This window comes from Lipotes vexillifer, unplaced genomic scaffold, assembly GCF_000442215.2.
Source record: "Lipotes vexillifer unplaced genomic scaffold, Lipotes_vexillifer_v1.1 scaffold69, whole genome shotgun sequence".
Lineage (NCBI taxonomy): Eukaryota > Metazoa > Chordata > Mammalia > Artiodactyla > Lipotidae > Lipotes > Lipotes vexillifer.
Genome location: NW_006790942.1, coordinates 416,267 through 434,782, shown reverse-complemented (window position 1 = coordinate 434,782; position 18,516 = coordinate 416,267). Strand labels below are relative to the sequence as shown.

General features: G+C 51.6%; 1 protein-coding gene across 2 annotated transcripts in view; it reads left to right on the top strand.

The window, feature by feature from the left end:
- Nucleotides 1–18,516, top strand: part of PRKDC (protein kinase, DNA-activated, catalytic subunit) — a 156,162-nt gene that overhangs the window by 133,863 nt on the left and 3,783 nt on the right. Inside the window, exons 69-80 of one of the 2 annotated variants that reach the window (XM_007464009.1) lie at nt 1,604–1,778; nt 4,406–4,580; nt 5,777–5,970; nt 6,596–6,779; nt 7,424–7,584; nt 9,471–9,682; nt 10,624–10,711; nt 10,801–10,944; nt 14,325–14,529; nt 15,379–15,446; nt 15,960–16,180; nt 16,417–16,509. In XM_007464009.1, coding sequence (XP_007464071.1) covers nt 1,604–1,778; nt 4,406–4,580; nt 5,777–5,970; nt 6,596–6,779; nt 7,424–7,584; nt 9,471–9,682; nt 10,624–10,711; nt 10,801–10,944; nt 14,325–14,529; nt 15,379–15,446; nt 15,960–16,180; nt 16,417–16,509 — 1,920 coding nt within the window. The remainder of the gene's footprint in view (nt 1–1,603; nt 1,779–4,405; nt 4,581–5,776; nt 5,971–6,595; nt 6,780–7,423; nt 7,585–9,470; nt 9,683–10,623; nt 10,712–10,800; nt 10,945–14,324; nt 14,530–15,378; nt 15,447–15,959; nt 16,181–16,416; nt 16,510–18,516) is intronic. The other variant, XM_007464010.1, reaches the window with a different exon arrangement.

Genomic DNA, 18,516 nt, shown 5'->3' with positions numbered 1-18,516 from the left:
TTTTGGCTTGTGTCCTAGAAAGTGTGTAGACTGAGCTCCTTTACAGCTCCCGGGGGACGTGGGCTGTTCTGACCCTGCAGCAGCCGGCCCCTTAGACTTGCACCTGGGCTCTCACTTTCTCCTGGCTCAGGTCTCAGTTCAGCTCTCAAGTCATTCCTGCACACGTGCCTGTCGTGGGGTAGCCACAGCCCACACGGCTTCTTGTTCGGAGCTAGAAGCTCCCTTGTCTGCTCTCTCCCCTGCAGGGTTCCCTTTGCAGCCTTTGGTTCCTCTGGGCACAATACAACAGGGCTTGCTTCTTTCAGAGTCTTCGTACTCAGGCTGCCACACTCCACGTCGTGGTTGTCCTTGTGGCAGAACTGGGAGAAGACAGAGAAAAGCAGAACACTCACCGCAGTGGCAGAACCTTCTCCTGGTTTCCGCGTCCTTGAAGGTGGCCGTCTCTTACTTACCCTCAGACCCCTGGGTGGTTGTGATTGCATGTTATCCTGTTTCTAGCCGTCACCAGCAGAAGGGTGGCTGCGGCGCCTCCTGTGGCCTCACCAGAGCCAGGGCTCCGTCACTTTTACCAAGATGGCTCTTTCCGGGCTCCTTCCTCCAAGGGCTCACACAAGAGCGTGGTGGGAACCACCGTTGTTCACCTGTGCCCTCCCTCTGGGGCTTCCCGGCTGCTCTGCCGCGTGCAGTGCGACGCGCACTGTTCTCGCTGGTGACGGCGTGTCCTTCTGCCCTGCTGCCCCCTTCTGGGAGCCGAGGCCCCGTTCACGCCACAGGGTGACATCCCTGTTCACGCGTTGCTTCTCCGGGTGTTTACCCAGCACCGAGGGTCCATCACCCTCGCTTGTTTAGCTCTTGGGAAGGAAGGGGGCACTTGCGTGGTGGTCATGGGGTCAGGAGCACAGGAGCAGATCCGTGGCTGGGGAGGCTGCATGTTGGGAAAAACTGAAAAATATAAGCAAGAGAGGTGTGAGACTTGCTAGTTTATCTGGCCACAGTGTCTCTAAGAAATTGAAATTAGTCCACAGATGCACAGAAAGTTAGTTGATTATTAATTGGGGTGAATTTTGTATGTTCGGGTCCTTTGTCCATGTTACTGACAATGAAAATAATGAAACTAGAATCATGGGAACCAAGTCAAATATGTAAATCATGATACAAATAAGAATAACCTTCTGGCCGTCCACATGATACAGCCGTTGTTCTCGGTGGTGGTAACCTGCCGGCTGCTTGACACTGTCCACGTATGTGACGAAGACCTTAGATTCGGGGATAAAAGGAGAAAAATGGTGTTGACTCAACACAGGGTGTGCTGTCCTTTTGTTAAGAGAGCAGGTTGTGAGTGTGAATACTTTACTTTGTGGAGGTGGAAGCAGTAGATGCTGTCTGGAAAATCGTGTTGAAATATCCTCAGTGATCTTCCAAGAGCTGGTTAATTCAAATGGGGGTTAAGTCCAGTTCTGAGAGTGTATATTTATAGTCTAAAAAATGAGCAGAATGTTAACAACTGTGGCATTTCTGTCTGAATGCCGCCCAGCAGCTTCCTGAATGTCAGATTTCTTTTATGAGTCCGGCATTAATTCTTACTTTTCTTTGTTTCATGTAGGTGTTTCTTCCTCAGCAAGATAGAGGAGAAGCTCGCTCTCCTTCCGGGCGCTGGTGCTGCGCGTGAGGATGCGGGCGGGGCGGGCGCGCGGGCCCCGGAGGAGGGCGCTCGGGCTCTGGTCGCGAGCTGCAAGTTCTCCATGAGGCTGCAGATGGTGGAGAGCGCACGGAAGCAGGTGGGCGCGCCCGCGGCGCAGACGATCCAAAGCCGGCGTTCTTTAAACTTAGCTTTTCTTGAAAATTTGAAGCTTAGAGAGAATTGAGTAGTTAGTATTTTTTTTTTCCCTCTATAAGGAAGTGCACTCGAAGAAATACTTACTTAAAAATTTCCAGAAAGCCTCTAAAATGTATTATACACTTGTTAATCATCTCAAAATGATTATTCTCTGCTTTACTTATAAAGAAGAGGTTTTCTCTTGTTTAACAAAATGAATGCTTGCCAGGTAGTAACAAATTATATTTAGGTTTAGTTTGTGGAAATCTATCATTTGATAATAAGATCCTTTCTTGATACAAGTGCGGTTTGCTTAAAAGTCGCCTGTAAGCATTTCAACTGTATTAAATTATATTTTTCATGTAATTAAACCATATTTGGATATACTAGGGGAGCTTGCTGTTTTAATGACCCTATATTGATTGCTATTATAAAGCAAAGAATATTATTCTAGTACAAATAATTAATATTTCTGTTCTGTGGGTTTAAAGGCTCATTTATAGGTTTTTCTTTGAGATGGGTCTTGTATCAGGAATTTTTATATTTCCAATAACAGCACCCTAAGTGAATACAGGAAGTAATAACTCTGTCAGTTCCCTGCATTCAGTTCTGGACGAGCTGGCCTTCAGACGCTCTCGGATACTCCACCAAGGAGGCCCTGCCCCTTCGCCTGGTCTCCCCAGGCTCTCCCCTTGAAGTTGTGGATGCTGTGGGTGTTTCAGGTCATGCCCCCTCCCCACTGCGTCTTTCTGGACTCAGGTAGTGTCTTCCCTCACTGTTTCCTGCAGAGAAAAAGGAGATAACTGTTTTTCTAGCAGGCCCTGGCCATTTCGCCCTCCATCCCCTCAGCTCCGGGTGCAGCAGGGAGTGGCCGGGGCCCGGGGCCGAGGTGGTGCATGTGGCCTCTCAGCGGGAAGTGAGGGGCGCATCCCGGGGTGGGGGTGCAGTGGGTGCTCCCCGCTGCTGGGGGCAGGGCACGAGGAGAGGGGGCAGGAGGGCCCCATGGGGGGGCATTTGGGGGTGGTAGGGGAGGAAGGTACGGAGATATGTTTAAACAGAATCCCAAGGGGAGAAACTGGGAATTGTGGAGGCCGCTGTGGGCAGACGGCTTGTCTCGTGATGCTGGTTTGAGGTGGATTGTAGAGCATGTGGCCCAGAACTAGGGACTGGAGACTAGGAGGCTATTGAAGGTCTTGGACGTGCTGGTGGGGTGTGAAATGTACACTCTTATACACAGATGTAATAAGGCCAGAGACTGCAGGAATGATGAGGGTGACTGGACTTTTGGCCTGAGTGGTTGGAAGGGTCGTAACAAAGACGCACAGGACTGATGTCAGTGTCCTTGAAGCTCAGCAGAGAATTAGATGTAAAAGACATCCCCAAACAGCCAACTAAATAAAAAACAGAGAAACGTATATTAAAACTAAAAACTTCTGTGCCTCAAATGGCACACTCAAGAAAGTGAAGAGACAACCCATATGATGGGAAAAAGTATTTGGAAATCATGTATCTGGTAAGGGTCCGCTTATCCAGAATACATAAATAACTCTTTACAACCGAACAACAGAAAGTCAAACAACCCAGCGAGAAAACAGGCAAAGGATCTGAATAGACATTTCTCACAAGAAGACACACAAGTGGCCAGTACGCACATGAAAAGACACTCGGGACTTCCCTGGCGGTCCAGTGGTTAGGACTCCGCACTTCCACTGCAGGGGGCACGGCTTCGATCCCTGGTTGGGGAACTTAAGATCCCGCAAGCCGTGTAGCATGGCAAAAGAAAGAAAGAAAGAGAGGGAGAGAGAGAGAGAAAGTAAGAAGGAAAGAAAAGACACTCAGCACCACGAGTCATCAGGAGGATGTAGGTCAAACCACAGCCAGGTCCCGCTGCACACCCACAGGACGGCTGGAGTAGGGACGGCCCTCCGTGCAGGGAGGTGAGCAGTGCAGCCCCCGTGGAAATCAGTGTGGCAGCTCCTCCGAAAGCCAGAGGGTTACCATTTGACCCAGCAGTTCCCCTCCTCGGTAAATACCCAAGAGAAGTGAAAACTTAACGTCCACACAGAAATCTGTATACAGATTCTTGATGTTCATTGAAATTAGAAAAAAGAGCGTTATTCAGAGTAGCCAAAAGGCGGCAACAACCCGAAAGCTTATCAGTAGATAGATAGATAAATAAACTGTGGTTTATGCATGCAGTAGCATGTTACTCAGCCACAGCAAGGGGTGAAGTTCTAATACACACCACCAGACACAAAGTCAGAACACATCTTCTGACTCCCTGGATAGGAAGTGTCCAGAATAGGCAGACCCGGGGCAGAAGGTTGTAGTCGCTGGGGGCTGGGGGAGCGGAGCAAATGCCTGTGGATGGAGGGTTTCTTGGCGGACGACAGAGTCCCGGAATGAGACGGCAGCCATGGGCGCCCCGCTGCCTGAGTGTCCCGGAGACTCTGGACTGTGTATCTGTCCCCGCGATAAAGCTAAGGTGATGGGTCACTGCGGGCCAGCGAGAAGCTCCTCTCGTACAGCGACTTGACTCCTCATCATCCTCCTGTGTCATCTTTCTGCTTTCTCTCTTCTGCCGTGTAGAGTAATTTCTCGCTTGCCTTGAAACTGCTGAAGGAGCTGCGCAGAGAGTCAAAAACACGGGAGGACTGGTTCGTGAAGTGGGTGCAGAGCTACTGCCGGCTCAGCCACGGCCGGGCCCGGGCCCAGCGCCCGCCCGCGCGGCTGTGCACGGTGCTGCGGACGGTGCCCCTGCTGGGTACGAGGCTGTCCTCCCCCACAGTTTGTGTTGTGGCTGCATGTCTTCTCGCGGTGTCCTTTGTGCTGCTTTATCTGACAGTGGGGAATTAAATTTGTAAAACTTCTGTTAAATATTTATTGAACATGTGGTGCCGAGGTACTGTGTGTCCTGGTAACGCTACCGCATGTGACTCCTGGAGCTTTTGTTTCTTCATCTGTAAACGAAAGTTGAGGATTTAAAATGTTCTCTTTAAGGCTTAGCCACATTTTGGGTGTAAACAGTTTAATTATTTTGAAAACTTCACGTTTACATACAAGATCTGCCTAAAACAATTAGCCATGAGAGCCCTTTTCCTCCTCAGTTCTTCTGTCTGTGATGACGTGGCCTGTAAGGCTGAGCGGGAGCCCCGTGTGTGGGTCCCGGGTCTCGTGTGCACGCCCCAGGTGCACAGCAGGGCTCTCCTGCAGCCTCCCGCTGGTCCCGAGCCCGACTCTTGGGCGGGATGGGGAAGCACTTTCCACGTTGATCCCAGGATCGGAAAATGGCGCCATGACTGCTCAGCTCTTTTTATAGGCTTTTCTGGGAGGGGGGTGCAGGAGGAGTTTGCTGCCATGAAGACGGCACTCGGTTCTCGTGATAATGACCGGCTGCCGTCGGTCACAGCCTTGTGAAGCAAGCGTCTCCTGGAGGAACAGGTGGTGTGCGTGCAGGACTTGCCGGGTGACGGCCCTTTCTCTTCTCGACCTCTGCACGCTGTAGGCTTTGCCCAGAGCCACACGGCCGGACGTAGTCCTAGACCGTGGACTGCGGTGGTCTCTGTTGCTTTGTCAGCTGCAGGTCACAGCATCAGTTTCAAAATCCGGGTTACTGATGTACGGGCACGAATGCATTAGAAAAGCGCACTTGCTGTTCTCTGTTAACACGAGGAAGAGCTTGGACAAAAGGCAGAAGGGTGATGCTTGCATGAAAGTTTATTTGGTATTTTAATTGTTGAGCCTCAGTGGGCTGTGGTCGCTGGTGACAAAGAACATTGTTCATTAATGTGAGTTCAAGAGATTCTTGAGCCAACGTTTGAAGTCAGTTTCTTATACTGTCAAGATTTCTTTTAGTTTCTTAATAGAAAACAACCTTTGAACACTATGAATATCTTCTTTGTAACTTACGTCACTCGCTCAGTTCTCAAAAAATCCTGTGTGTGCGTGTGTGTAATCCAGCAGGTGAGAACACATCAAGCTACTTGAGCAGAAACGTTGTGGCGTCCCGTGACCATAACATTCTCGTGGGCACAGCGTACAGGATCATGGCCGACGCTCTCAGCAGTGAGCCCGGCTGCCTCGCTGGGATCGAGGAGAGCAAGGCCAGGAGCGGCGTGGAGCTCTCGGGATCCAGTTCAGAGGATGCAGAGAAGGTAGTGACGCTGGGAGCCTGCTGAGCTCTTCGTGTCGTGTGTTTGTCTCGACTGCGCAGGCTCCGCTACACGAAAGAAATGACGAGTCTCGCTTTGTGTTTTCAAGTTACATTTGACAGTTTGACAGTTTGTCAGGTTTCTTACTGGAAAAATGACCTACTCCTGTGTTTCCTGTTATTTGAACGACACCCTTCTTTTAGCGTTAATAATGAGAAGTCTGTGTTGGCTTGATGTGGACGGTCTCCCGTGACTTTTGTTAGTGGAATCTCACCGCCGGCCGCCATTCAGGCGCCCCGCTAGCTTATGGGAAGAATCAGCTTTTCTGCTTTTTTGTGCAGCACCTGCTTTGTTGGCGCTTCCCAGGTGGTTCTGTGTATTCGTGAGTTCCCACGTGCTCCCCGCGCCACTCGTGTCCCCAGCCTCCAGCCCTTTCTGAGCCCTGCCCCGCGTGTTGGTGTTCAGGCGCCGAGATGGCGTGGGGCTGGCGTCCCTTTCCCAGTCCAGGCAGAACTGGCTCTGCCCTCGAGGGACTTTTCTGTTTGCCGGTGGCTGACGGGTCCCAGTGGGGCAGGGTCTTCAGGAAGCTTGGTCTCGCTCACAGCCTGCTGGGGTCTCTGTGTTCCAGGTTGCGGCAGGCCTGTACCAGAGAGCGTTCCACCACCTTTCCGAGGCCGTGCGGACAGCAGCACAGGAGGAGGCCGGGTGCTCGGCACGGGGCCAGGAGCCTGCGTGCGGGCTGGTGGCGGCTTACCTGGCGCTGGTGGAGTTCTGTGACCAGCGGCTCCGCAAGCAGGAGGAGGGCACCCCCGGTGAGCCCCGCGTGTGCCCGCCAGAGATGTAGGGCCTTGCGGGTCCTGTGCTCTCCTGTGTGTTTTTCAATGGCATGTGTTCTAAGAGACGGCTTGTCTGTTTAAGAGGCCGTGACACAGCCATGCCCCACGGCCGGTGTGGGACCGGAGTTGGGCGTCTCCGTCCCTCCCTCCGTCTGCGTCCCTGGCGCGTGTCTGACCAGCTCCTGCTGCCCCTCGTGTTCCAGCCCAGGAAGCAAACTGCTCCACCCAGTAGCAGAGGTCAGCGTCAGAGAGGAGCTCTTTTTTTTTGTTTTTGTTGCGGTACGCGGGCCTCTCACTGCTGGGGCCTCTCCCGCTGCGGAGCACAGGCTCCGGACGCGCAGGCTCAGCGGCCATGGCTCACGGGCCCAGCCGCTCCGCAGCACGTGGGATCTTCCCGGACCGGGGCACGAACCCGTGTCCCCTGCATCGGCAGGCGGACTCTCAACCACTGCGCCACCAGGGAGGCCCCAGAGAGGAGCTCTTACACGCAGTCCGAGACCGTCTGCTGAGCTGCAGTAGTTGTTAGAAAGGAAGCCCGGGGGAGAGCAGCCAGCGCCGAGTCTGCCACTCGTGTCTGTGTGTGGGTAGTGACCACGTCTCTCCTCTCCTGTCCCCGGTAGTCCTAGATGCTGCAGAACTGCACACGTATCCGGCCCTCGTGGTGGACAAAATGCTGAAAGCTCTGAAGTTACACTCCAGCGAGGCCAGGCTGAAGTTCCCCAGACTCCTCCAGATCGTCGAGCAGTATCCAGAGGAGACCCTGAGCCTCATGACCAGAGAGGTCAGTGTCTTCCTTCTGGCGGAGGGGACTTGACCGAACTAACGGATGTGTTGTGTGGGATGCGTGTGTTAATGGCTTTTCCTAACCACCGAGTTTTGCTCCATCCCAACAACAATGTGTCATTGAAAACCGTGTAAGGGAGTGTTCCCACGCACCCACTTTGCTCTCTGGGTATTGACACGAAGGCTGCGTCTGAACGAGGACTGAGACGGGAGGAGGCGAGACCTCCACCCGGAGCTGGCTGCTCCTCGGGGCTGAGCTGTGTCTGTACGTCCGGGGGCCTTATGCTCAGGTCACTATTCAGCAGCGAGAAGAGGGGGACGTTTCAGGTGCCATCCCCCCACACTCCACGTCTCAGGAACCCCCAGGGCTCCTGCCCCATGTCCCGCTTGCCCACTCTCACCCCATGCTGGCCTCTCCACTGGGGCTGCATCGGGGAAAAAGGGGAGGGTTATCAGAAAGGCTCCTTAGCGACTTCCGTGGATGTTTAACTGGAAGACAGGGCCAGGCTTTGAGTTGATGACGTAATAGTTCAGAAAGGGTGCACAGCAGGCCTGTAGACAGTGCTGGTCGCCGAGCCCACAGTTAGTTCTCTGTGCGCTTGGATGGGTGAGGGTTTTCAGTAGGTCTTACACAGGAGATTCAAGTAAATTCGGTATGAAATGCAGTACACGTGCATTTTCCTCAAAGATAAGTAAAGAAATATTTCAGTAAGTTATGGTTCTTTTTTTCCCCCAAATCATACTTGTATATAATAAAAATAGCATTTTGAGTTTGTGTGGAAACGAACGGAGTGGTGGGTCGATGTTGTCATGACCCTTGAGATGGGCAGCTGGCCTTGCACTGAGGGCCCCCAAGCCTCCTGTCCTTCCTGGCTTTATACCAGCATTCCAAGCACAGCGGAGTTTATCTTGAAATAAACACCTGGATAAAGCATTAGAGGAAAACCTGAGCAAAATTTGAAAATGGTCTTGGAGTTAAGAAACAAAAACCAGGAGCTGTAGAGGGGAATAATTTGACGCTTCCATCGTTAAAAAAAAAAAATGCCGTATACAAAGTTAAGCAAAAAAACTGGAGAAAAATATTTGCAACACGTACTGGGGAGGGAGAGTAGGTGTCTCCGCTGTCCACAACAGACAGACGTGTAGCAAAGGGGCGACGCACGTGTGGTTTAAACGCGTAATGCAGGTAAACGCTGAGTGCCCAGAGCCTCACTAACGATGAGACGCGCAAACTAAAGTTAGATATCGTTCACTTCTCAGATTGAAAATAGATTATTTTAAAAATGGACCACGTCCAGTGTCGGAAAGGATTTTGGAAAGTAGTCGATCTACTACACTTTTAGAAGTGGAAATTTGAAAAATCTTCTTGGAGGGAAATTCAGCAATGTTTTTTACAGTTGTTAAGGTTCACATTAAAAGTAAAAAGGAATTTAGGAACTCATTTGGGAATTTCTCCTATGGGTGTGTAGCACAAGTACAAAGAGATAAACATACAGGGTTGTGCATTGTAGCATCTGGATAGCAAAAGTGGCAGATACCCTACAAGTTTATCCTAGAGCACTTGTGAAACGAAGCGCAACCTGGTACAGCTGTTAAAAGGAATGAGGCCGATCTAGGAAGAGCCAGCAACAGCAGGTCTCCTCCAGCTCCATTCCTCTGAAGGACGGGTCCACGTGCACACGCCCTGAAAAGGCCCGCAAGAATCGATGGTTCCCAGTGGGTCGGAACCGAGAGGGCTGAGAGGACTTTCTGTCTACACGTCTGTCGAGTTTTATACTGATGGTAGCAAATACAGCTGTCCTTTGATATTGGACACACAGTACTTCTGTAAGGGAAGAACGTTGCATGTTTCACTCATTACTAAATCCCGGCTCTCTGTTTCAGATTTCTTCCATTCCTTGCTGGCAGTTCATCGGCTGGATCAGCCACATGGTGGCCTTGCTAGACAAGGAGGAGGGGGTCGCCGTCCAGCGCACTGTGGCGGACATCGCCGACCAGTACCCGCAGGCCATCGTGTACCCGTTCACGATAAGCAGTGAAAGCTATGCCTTCAGAGACACTCCTGCTGGCCATAAGAACAGGGACTTTGTGGCCAGGTGACCCAAGAAAAATTAGGTCCATCCAACACTGAAAGGTTATCGAAACGTCTGTGGTCAAAGCAGACACAGGGACGCTTATGTGTGTCCTCAGATGAATTAGAGCTGCCGTGGAGGGCAGGAGGCCTAGATGTCTGTTTGTTGGGGGCATCTGCCCTGGTGTGTTATTTGCTGTAGAATTTATTTCCTTTTGTAAACACAGTTCATCTTAAAATGTTATTCATCAGACGGTTATGCTAACCATTCGTAATCTGTTGGTTGAGACGGACTAGATGAGATGCTTTTTGGAATCAGTTCCTGAAATTGTTCGGTAATTTAAAATCTCCGGGAAGCCCCCCTTCTTGGTTAAGTCAGTGAACTGCCCACAGGTGTCGCCCTTTTCTTCAGTTGATTTGTAAGTGAGGACAGTTGCCAGAGCCGGCAGCAGTGTTTTACTTCAGAAAGAATACTTGGTAAATGCACGGCATTTTAGTTGCCCTTCTCTGCCAAGAGCTGATTTGCCTCCTTATTTAGAGCGTTCTGCTTCCGAGGGACAAGGCTGGGGGGCACAGCCCTCATCCCAGCTCGCCGATGGGCCAGCCGTGCAGCCCACCCACCCTGTGGTGCCCTCCTGTGTCTCAGCAGAGGCAGCTGCAGCGTGATCGCTTCCTTAGAAAGAAAGAAAGGAAAGAGAAATGTTGAAAGTTGGTTGAGAAGCGGGCCTTTCTAACTTTAGATCGTGTGCGCCAAAATGTTGAGGATTTGCTTTCACCTCATCTCTTGATACAGGACACGCTTTGTGCTTCATCTGTTTTGGAGATAATTTTTAAATTGCTCCTTCCCTAGACTGTGTAGTTGCTTATGTATTGTTTTATATATAAATATAATTATATATACATAAAAATTATAGGCCTTGATCTTTGGAAGATGTTTGAGCACCTAAACCTGGTCATTTTTTGTAGGATTAAAGCTAAGTTAGATCGAGAAGGAGTGGTTCAGGACTTCATTAACGCCCTGGAGCAGCTCTCCAGCCCTGAGATGCTTTTTAAGGTATGGCGTTATCAGATTCCCGCACGTAAGACACGGGCTCAGTGCAACCTGCCTGCAGTCCAGCTTGACATGTCTTTTTTTCTGCACAGGACTGGACGGAGGACGTCAAGCTTGAACTAGAAAAGAACCCTGTAAATAAGAAGAACCTTGAGAGGATGTATGAGAGAATGTACGCAGCCTTGGGAGACCCACAGGCTCCGGGTCTCGGGAGTTTTCGAAGGAGGTTTATCCAGGTATGGGGGGGCGGCAGCCGCTTGGTGATTACAGAGTCTCTATGAAGACGAGGGCTTCTATTTGCTGGTTTGTTAATACTTCTGGTTTTAAAATGTCTGTTGAATTTGTAAACTTTCCTTAGATTTGTGTCTTTCTGTTAGATATTGATGGCGTGTTTTTAGGTCAGACAGTGGCAAGTGGGGCACAGGTAAAACCTCAGGGTTTCTATTACATTCTGTTCTTCATGGCCAGATTCTTAGATATGAAGGTTATGTGTAGTTTAATGTTTTTAATTCTCAGTGACTTGGGTATTGGACCAGGAAAACGTTTGTATTTGCCGCAGGTTGTAACCATTTTGTGAGCACTTAGCTCTGTCCAAGGCTCCGAGAGTTCACGGGGCCGCCTGACACGTGCTGTGTGGACAGAACTGTGGCGTCAGCATGAGCTCTAGTTTCAAAGTTGCTCCAGACTTGGAAGGGAGAGAACGCACGCCGCGCTCCCCGCCTGCCCCCATCTGGCCCCTCCCACCCCCACCCCTGCCCCCCGACCCCTGGGACGGGGGTGGGCCTCCTCCCTCTGCTGCCTAAAGCACCTGTGTGCACCTCTCTCCCGTTTGTCACGCTGAGTTCGTTTTGACAATTTGGTGAAACCGCTTCTGTTCACGGAACCTCAAGAAGCTTTAGAGCACGTAGGAGCCCCGGTGCTCACCAGTCGCACGTCTCTGGTGCAGAGGAGCGTCTTTGTCCCTTGCGGGTGTACCAAGTGCTTCAGCGAGACATAGGTCACACGCCCTGCCGCGCGTGCAGTCACAGTGTGCGGTGCCCGAGGGTTCGCTGTTTTCCCACCGCTCCCCAGAACAGCCCCGTCCCTGCCCCTCCCTGCCAGCCCCCGGGGGCTCGGCTGCCCGACCTTCTGTGTGGACAAGTCCCACGGGGCCCGGCTTCTTTCACTCGGCGGCACGTGTGCTGCAGCCTGTGTCGGTGCCTCCCCTCTGGGTGCTGGGGGTTGCTCCACAGCCTGTGTGTCCCTCGTCCACTGAGCGATGGTCCTGTTCAGTAGGCACAGTGACTCCGGGGCGCCCTCCTGAGTCAGACTCGGGGGCAGGGCTGACTCCACTCACCTCTGCCCGCGGAGCCCACCGCTGGCGTCTCTGTCTGGATGCGCGGGCGGGGGACGGTTCTGACCTCCAGAGGGAGGGCTGGGGGAGTCGTCCCTGCTTTGGGGAGCTTCCGTTAACGGTCTGAATGTGGGAACAGACAGGACTACCAGCTGCCTAATGTGTCCCGGGCTGTGTCTCAAGTGACAGTAAAACCCTAAACCTCGGCACGTACTGCATTTTATGACGCGTGTTCGACCCCATGTCCTATCAGGTCGGCCTCACAGCACTGCTGCCCAGTGACTGCAGGTCCCTGGCGGGAAACCCATGTCCCAAGAAGGTACTGAAGGGCGGCGGGCCTGCGGCCACAGTAGGAACCATCGGTGGGAAGGCGCTTGCGTCCGTCCTGTCCCCCGCTGGGGCCACACCAGCCTCTGCGGTCACAGTGCAGGAGCAGCCCCGGCGGGCAGCGGGCGGGCAGCAGGGATGGTGGCCTCAACAGGCTTGACGTGTGAAATCGGCCAGGGTCTGGGGCTCGCCAGGCCTCGTTGTGAGCCACGCCACTTGTGCTAAGCACGTGGCCGGCCCAGGGCCGACCGAGAGGGCGGCAGAGGGGTGGCCGTGAGCTTCCTGCGGAGGCAGGGGTGGGGGCCTGCCTGTTGGCCCTGCCCTGGAAACCACAGCCTGGCGGGCTTTGTCCCGGCCAAGCTCAGCCCACCGCTCGCCCAGCAGGGCCGAGCCCGGCAGAAACCTCCCCACAGCTGCAGCCGTGGTTTGTCCGGAGCTTGCTTCCTAGTACCTGGGAGAGTCCATCCGGAACTTTCTGCTTCGTACCAAATCAGCACATAATTTGCGTCGGTTAATTAAAATATTAATCCACTAAAACAGAACTGCCTCAGGTTTCACTCTAGGGGGCCCTTAGGGGCATTATGCCATTTGGATCAGTGTTGGTGCTGGTTTTGCTGGGAAATGCGGATTGATCTTTCCCTGCATTCTAAGGATTGCAGACTGTTTCTATACTTTCAGTCCATTTATAGAGCAAGAAAGAACTGTGTGTTATATATGTTAATTTTCCTGTAGTGGATTGTCTAAAACAGAGCTTACATTTCATTTATGCCAGAGGCTCATGATGTGGGCTTAGTTCTGCATTTGGGAAAACATTTCTAATTAAAGATGATCAGGTGAATCTTGACACCTTAGGCCACCGTTAGTAGTACCCTTGAGTTTTGTTTTTTGTTTTTTTAATTCTGATATCAGGTTATAATTTAAATAAATATTTGAGTAGAAACTAATACAAAGAATGATTTGACATATTCCAGGATAGGGAACTTCTAATAATAATCGCTTCTAGAAATACAACTTACCCAAATGCTATTTATACTGGTTCTTGATCCAAAATAATGGCTTGAAAGACCCTCACTAAGGGAGAGCGTTTTTTTCTTATGTTTTTCTCTTTGCTGCGAGGAAGAACTTTGGGCTGTTCATTTTTTTAAAATTTATTTGTTTATTTATTTTTGGCTGTGTTTGGGTCTTCGTTGCTGCGCGCGGGCTTTCTCGAGTTGTCGCGAGCGGGGGCTACTCTTTGCTGCGGTGCGCCGACTTCTCATTGCGGTGGCTTCGCTTGTTGTGGAGCACAGGCTCTAGAGCGCAGGCTCAGTAGTTGTGGTGCGCTTAGTTGCGCTTTCTCGAGTTGTCGCGAGCGGGGGCTACTCTTTGCTGCGGTGCGCCGACTTCTCATTGCGGTGGCTTCGCTTGTTGTGGAGCACAGGCTCTAGAGCGCAGGCTCAGTAGTTGTGGTGCACGGGCTTAGTTGCTCCGCGGCATGTGGGATCTTCCCGGACCAGGACTCGAACCCGTGTCCCCTGCATCGGCAGGCGGATTCTTAACCACCACGCCAGCAGGGCAGTCCCTGGGCTGTTCATTTCCATTGAATTATGTCCTTTATTTTGTACTTTGTTCCTGCTTACTCCCGTTGTCATGATGGTGCAGATCAGCAGCTGTACAACGGACACAGAGGTTAAAGGATTTCCCCATGTGTTTAAAGCCCTCATTAAGAATTTATGCCCAGAAGTCACCGCTGTCATCCTTTCCATCTTCTCAAAGGCGCACAGAGACAAAAACAAAAGGCAGGCTACTGTGCTTTGAGTGTTGAAACATTCAAGGAGAGTAAAACTGTCAGTTAAAAGCACAGAAATAAACCAGTACAACTTGAGCCCCTGTTTATTATAAAGATTCGTGAGCCTGGAACTTTTTCAGGAGTTCAACTACACATTAATATTTCAGGTAAATTATCATTAATTTCAGGCTTTTGGGAAAGAATTTGATGAACACTTCGGGAGAGGAGGCTCTAAGCTCCCTGGCATGAGGCTCCAGGACTTCCGCAGCATCACCGGCTTGCTGCTCGGGAGGATGAGCAGGGCCTCGAAGACACCGGGGAACCTGAAGGAGTGCTCGCCCTGGATGAGCAGCTTCAGGGCGGAGCTCCTGCGGGATGCGCTCGAGGTTCCTGGTGAGTTCGCCTGGGGCGGGGGTGGGGGCGGGAGGGCGCTTGGAGAATCGTGCCGCTGCAGGCACTCTTGATTCTGAGATGGTGAAATCGGGACCTTGACAGTTCCCTTCCTTTAAAAAGAATTTTAAATTCCACATATTTTTCATCATTAGGAAAATCTATAATTACTGTGAGTATTACGCTTACTACACGTCTAGTCATATTCCTGGTTAAGACAAGTGCTCAGACGTCCACCTACTAATAACGGTAGCTGGTAATGTCCTCTGAACCTACCCGCGCATAGTAGGAACTGCAGCATCTGAGAAGTGCAGTAAAACGCGGTGTGCGTGCACACTGCTTTGTGGGGTGTGCGCTGGTCCCACCTAAAGCGGCGAGATGATGGCACACGACGTGCCGGCGGGAGGGACGCTAGAGTGGCACTGAGGACCCGCCCTGTCTTCACCGTGGAATTTGCCAGACCAAGTGTTTCACTGTGGTCGCTTAGGTCCTTATTCCCGTGGGGAGAAAGGGATTTGGAGAAACACTTTCCTTTGTTATTATTAACAGCTGTGCATCACATACCATGAGCTTCAAGAAAACCACCGAAAATGGAGCCTCCTGACATGCAGCTTGACTCCGCTGGAAACAGCATGGGTGCTCGCCCGGGGCGCTGCCGTCCCTGTTTGCCTTTGTCCGCTCCACCCAAGCGGGAAGCGGCATCCGCTAGCCTGTCAAACTGAGAAATGGCAGCATTTAAAAAAAATACGTCCAATGAAAACTTCGAGTTAAAACTCCCCTCCTGTTAGACCAGTGGGTGTGTTTTAAGTGCAGGGTGCAGCCTCTGAGTCAGGCTTCTGTGGTTTGTCCCAGGTCAGTACGATGGCAGAGGGAAGCCAATGCCCGAGTACCACGCCCGCATCGCCGGCTTCGACGAGCGGGTAGGTGCTGGGCGTCAGCTCCTCAGGTTCCAGGAGAGGCAGCTCACTTCCCATGTTGGTCTCAAGCGCACGGGGTTCTCTGAGGGTTGTGTTACAAGTTTTCTGATGGGAATTTACTGACCTTAATATAATGTTTCCAGTCTTTCAGCATCAGTCATGTTTAAGGACCTAGTGAAGTCGAAGAACAAACTCTGTGTGTGTGTGTGTGTGTGTGTGTGTGTGTGTGTGTGTGTCACAAACGTACGAGTCTTAAGTGCCTGTAGCAAGTGGACATGTCGTGTGTGGCTTGTTCCCGAGGATGCATGTTTATAAGCACTTCACTTGTCACTGGGAACCTGGCACCTCTTGGCACTGCAGCTGGGTGGGAACAGGGACCAGGAGACTCAGTGCCCTCGCTTGTCCTTTGCTCTGTTGCCCTCCTGTGTCCCCGGAGGGCGTGCCCCAGGCCTCGTCTCCCCTCTGGTGATGAGACCCAGGCCCACCTGAAAATGCTGTTTCGTTTGACCTTTAAAGGTGAAAGTGATGGCCTCGCTCAGGAGACCAATGCGCATCGTGGTCCGCGGGCACGACGAGCGCGAGTATGCCTTCCTGGTGAAGGGCGGGGAGGACCTGCGGCAGGACCAGCGCGTCTGCCAGCTGCTGCAGGTCATGAACGGGGTGCTCGCCCGTGACGCCGCCTGTGGCCAGAGGGGTCTGCAGGTGACCACCTACCGCGTGGTGCCCATGACCTCCAGGTGCGCAGAGCCCCCTGCGGGCGATGGGGGCGCGGGGGTCACAGGACGGGAAGGGGTTTTGTCGGGAAGGGGAGGAGGGGGTCCCGTGATGGTTCGGGTTCTAGGTGTCACGGGACAGAGGCCAACAGCACAGACGCTGCTCAGCCCGTGATGTTCATCCTCGTGGAGAAAGGGAAGAACTGTGTTCTAGAGAAGCGAGGGCGGCAGGGGTGTTCATGAGTGTTCTCTCCTTTCAGGTTGGGGCTAATTGAATGGATCGAAAGCACCTGCACCTTGAAGGAACTCCTTCTGAGCAGCATGTCACGGGAGGAGAAGGTGGCCTACACCAGGTGACCTGGAGTCCCCGGCCCTGCCCGGCCGCCCCAGCCCACAGGTCACCTCCACCCCGCCTCCAGGGACCTGAATTTTCAGGCCCTTTCATTGGCGCCCTTGGCCGCCGCCTGGCCTGTACTTTAACCTGCCTCTCCGTGGGTGAACAAAGGCGATGGAGTCCAGGGTTCTAAACAGTAGTTGCATATATTTTATCACAATTTTTTAAAAAGGATTAACTTTGGGGAAGAATAGAAGACTCTCTGAAGAAAATAAAACAGTAAGGTTAGCAGCTAACATTTTTAATTATACATTTTTTGTGGCACTAGTCTCAGTTCTTAATGTGTATGAAGTCATTTATTTCTTACAAAAAGCAAGAAGGTGAGTATCGTTGTCACCTCTGTACAGACGAGGAGGCAGCTGAGGCTGGAGAGGTGAGGCTGCCCCGGCCTGTAGGGGGCGCAGGCGGGCGAGTAGGCCCAGCTCATGATACAACAGGCGCTGCTTCTATTTTTCTTTATCCTTTTTTATTTCCCAGGTTTCCTACGATGAGCACATGTTATTTTTCAATCAGGAAGTTTGTAAAAAAATTTGTTCCTTGTTTCTGTAAAGAAAACTAAGGACAGCGTGGCTTACAGCCGTTTTGAAGCAAAGGGTTGGCACGTTTGGGGGACCAGCGTTAGGCTGGCGGGCGAGGAGATTCTCCTTACTGGACTCCTGCCCCTTCCTGAGAGCGCCTGCGCGGGGCCGGCGTTCTCGTCCGTCACGCTCTCATTCCTGGACAGGAGTTGCTACGTGGGGCAGTGTTTACCAACTGTTACTTCCATTCACTTGAGTCTTTTGCCTAAAGTTGTTCCTGCTGCCCCTGCAGGACTGGCACCCTGGGGCCAGGAGTCCCCCCTCTCACTTGTGCTTGTGCTGACGCACAGGGGGCCCGAGCCACTCACACAAGTCACCTTCCCGGTTCCCACGGCCCCCGCCCTCCCACTTGTAAGATGGGAGAGAGTGAAAGGCAGCTGGTAAACACAGGTGTCCAAGGAGTATAAAGTGCTTTTCACATATGGAATTGTATACATTACTTCCCACTACCTTTTTAAAACAAGGCACTTCCAGCCGCCATTCCTAAGATCGTTGCTGTTTTTTTCTTAATTTACATGTTGCAGTTTTCCAACCTAAAGGCTTTTATCCGGTTGAAACTAGGAGAGAATTTAGATGGGGTGGAGGGGCCTCCTTGTGAGATTAATTTAGTAGCAACTCAGAGAAGATTCACCTTAGGGGATTTAACTACTAAGTAACGCATTGTGAAGTTGTTGTCTTTAGTGATTATTATTATTATTTTTTTTTTTAAGGAAAACTTGTTAAAACTTTTGATGCAAACGCAAAAGTGGCTAAACATACAAGTAACACAGTGTTTCCACCTGTCCCCACACTGCCTTTTGCCTGTGAAGCGTTATTGAAAACAAGCTTTTCAAATTCAAACCCATCGTCATTTAAGAAGATACTTTTTGGCACCTACTGTGGATTTTGTCTGTGTCTGCATACTGGAAATGGTTTAAAAAAAAAAAAAGCATGGCAGTGTTTAATGACAAAAGCAGACAGGCTGTCTTCAACAAGTAGCTTGTGGTCATTTTGCTTCTTTAGTGACTTACGTGCTTTAAACAAGTTGCACGTGGTGCTGTCCTGCTGCGAGGGGTCCCGCCCAGGGTCAGGCGTGTGGGACCTTATGCCTGCGTCGTCCGTCAGCTCATCTTGTTCCTGTGTGTGAAGTGGGACATTTATTGTATCCGGTGGTTCTGCGCCTGAACTTTTGCACAGGAGATAGCCATGGTTCTTGAGTGATTAAGAAGGATGCTGGCGTGTGGAGTTCCTAGACCCAGAGTAGCAGGAGCTCTCGGTGCTGATGTTAAATGTGATTCAAGTCATGTTTGTTTCCCCTGACTCTTCGCGACCTCTCAGTGGGCTCCTGGTGACGTTCGCCTCCGAAACCAGCAACCCTGGGCATCTTCCTAATGCTGATTCTCTTTCCC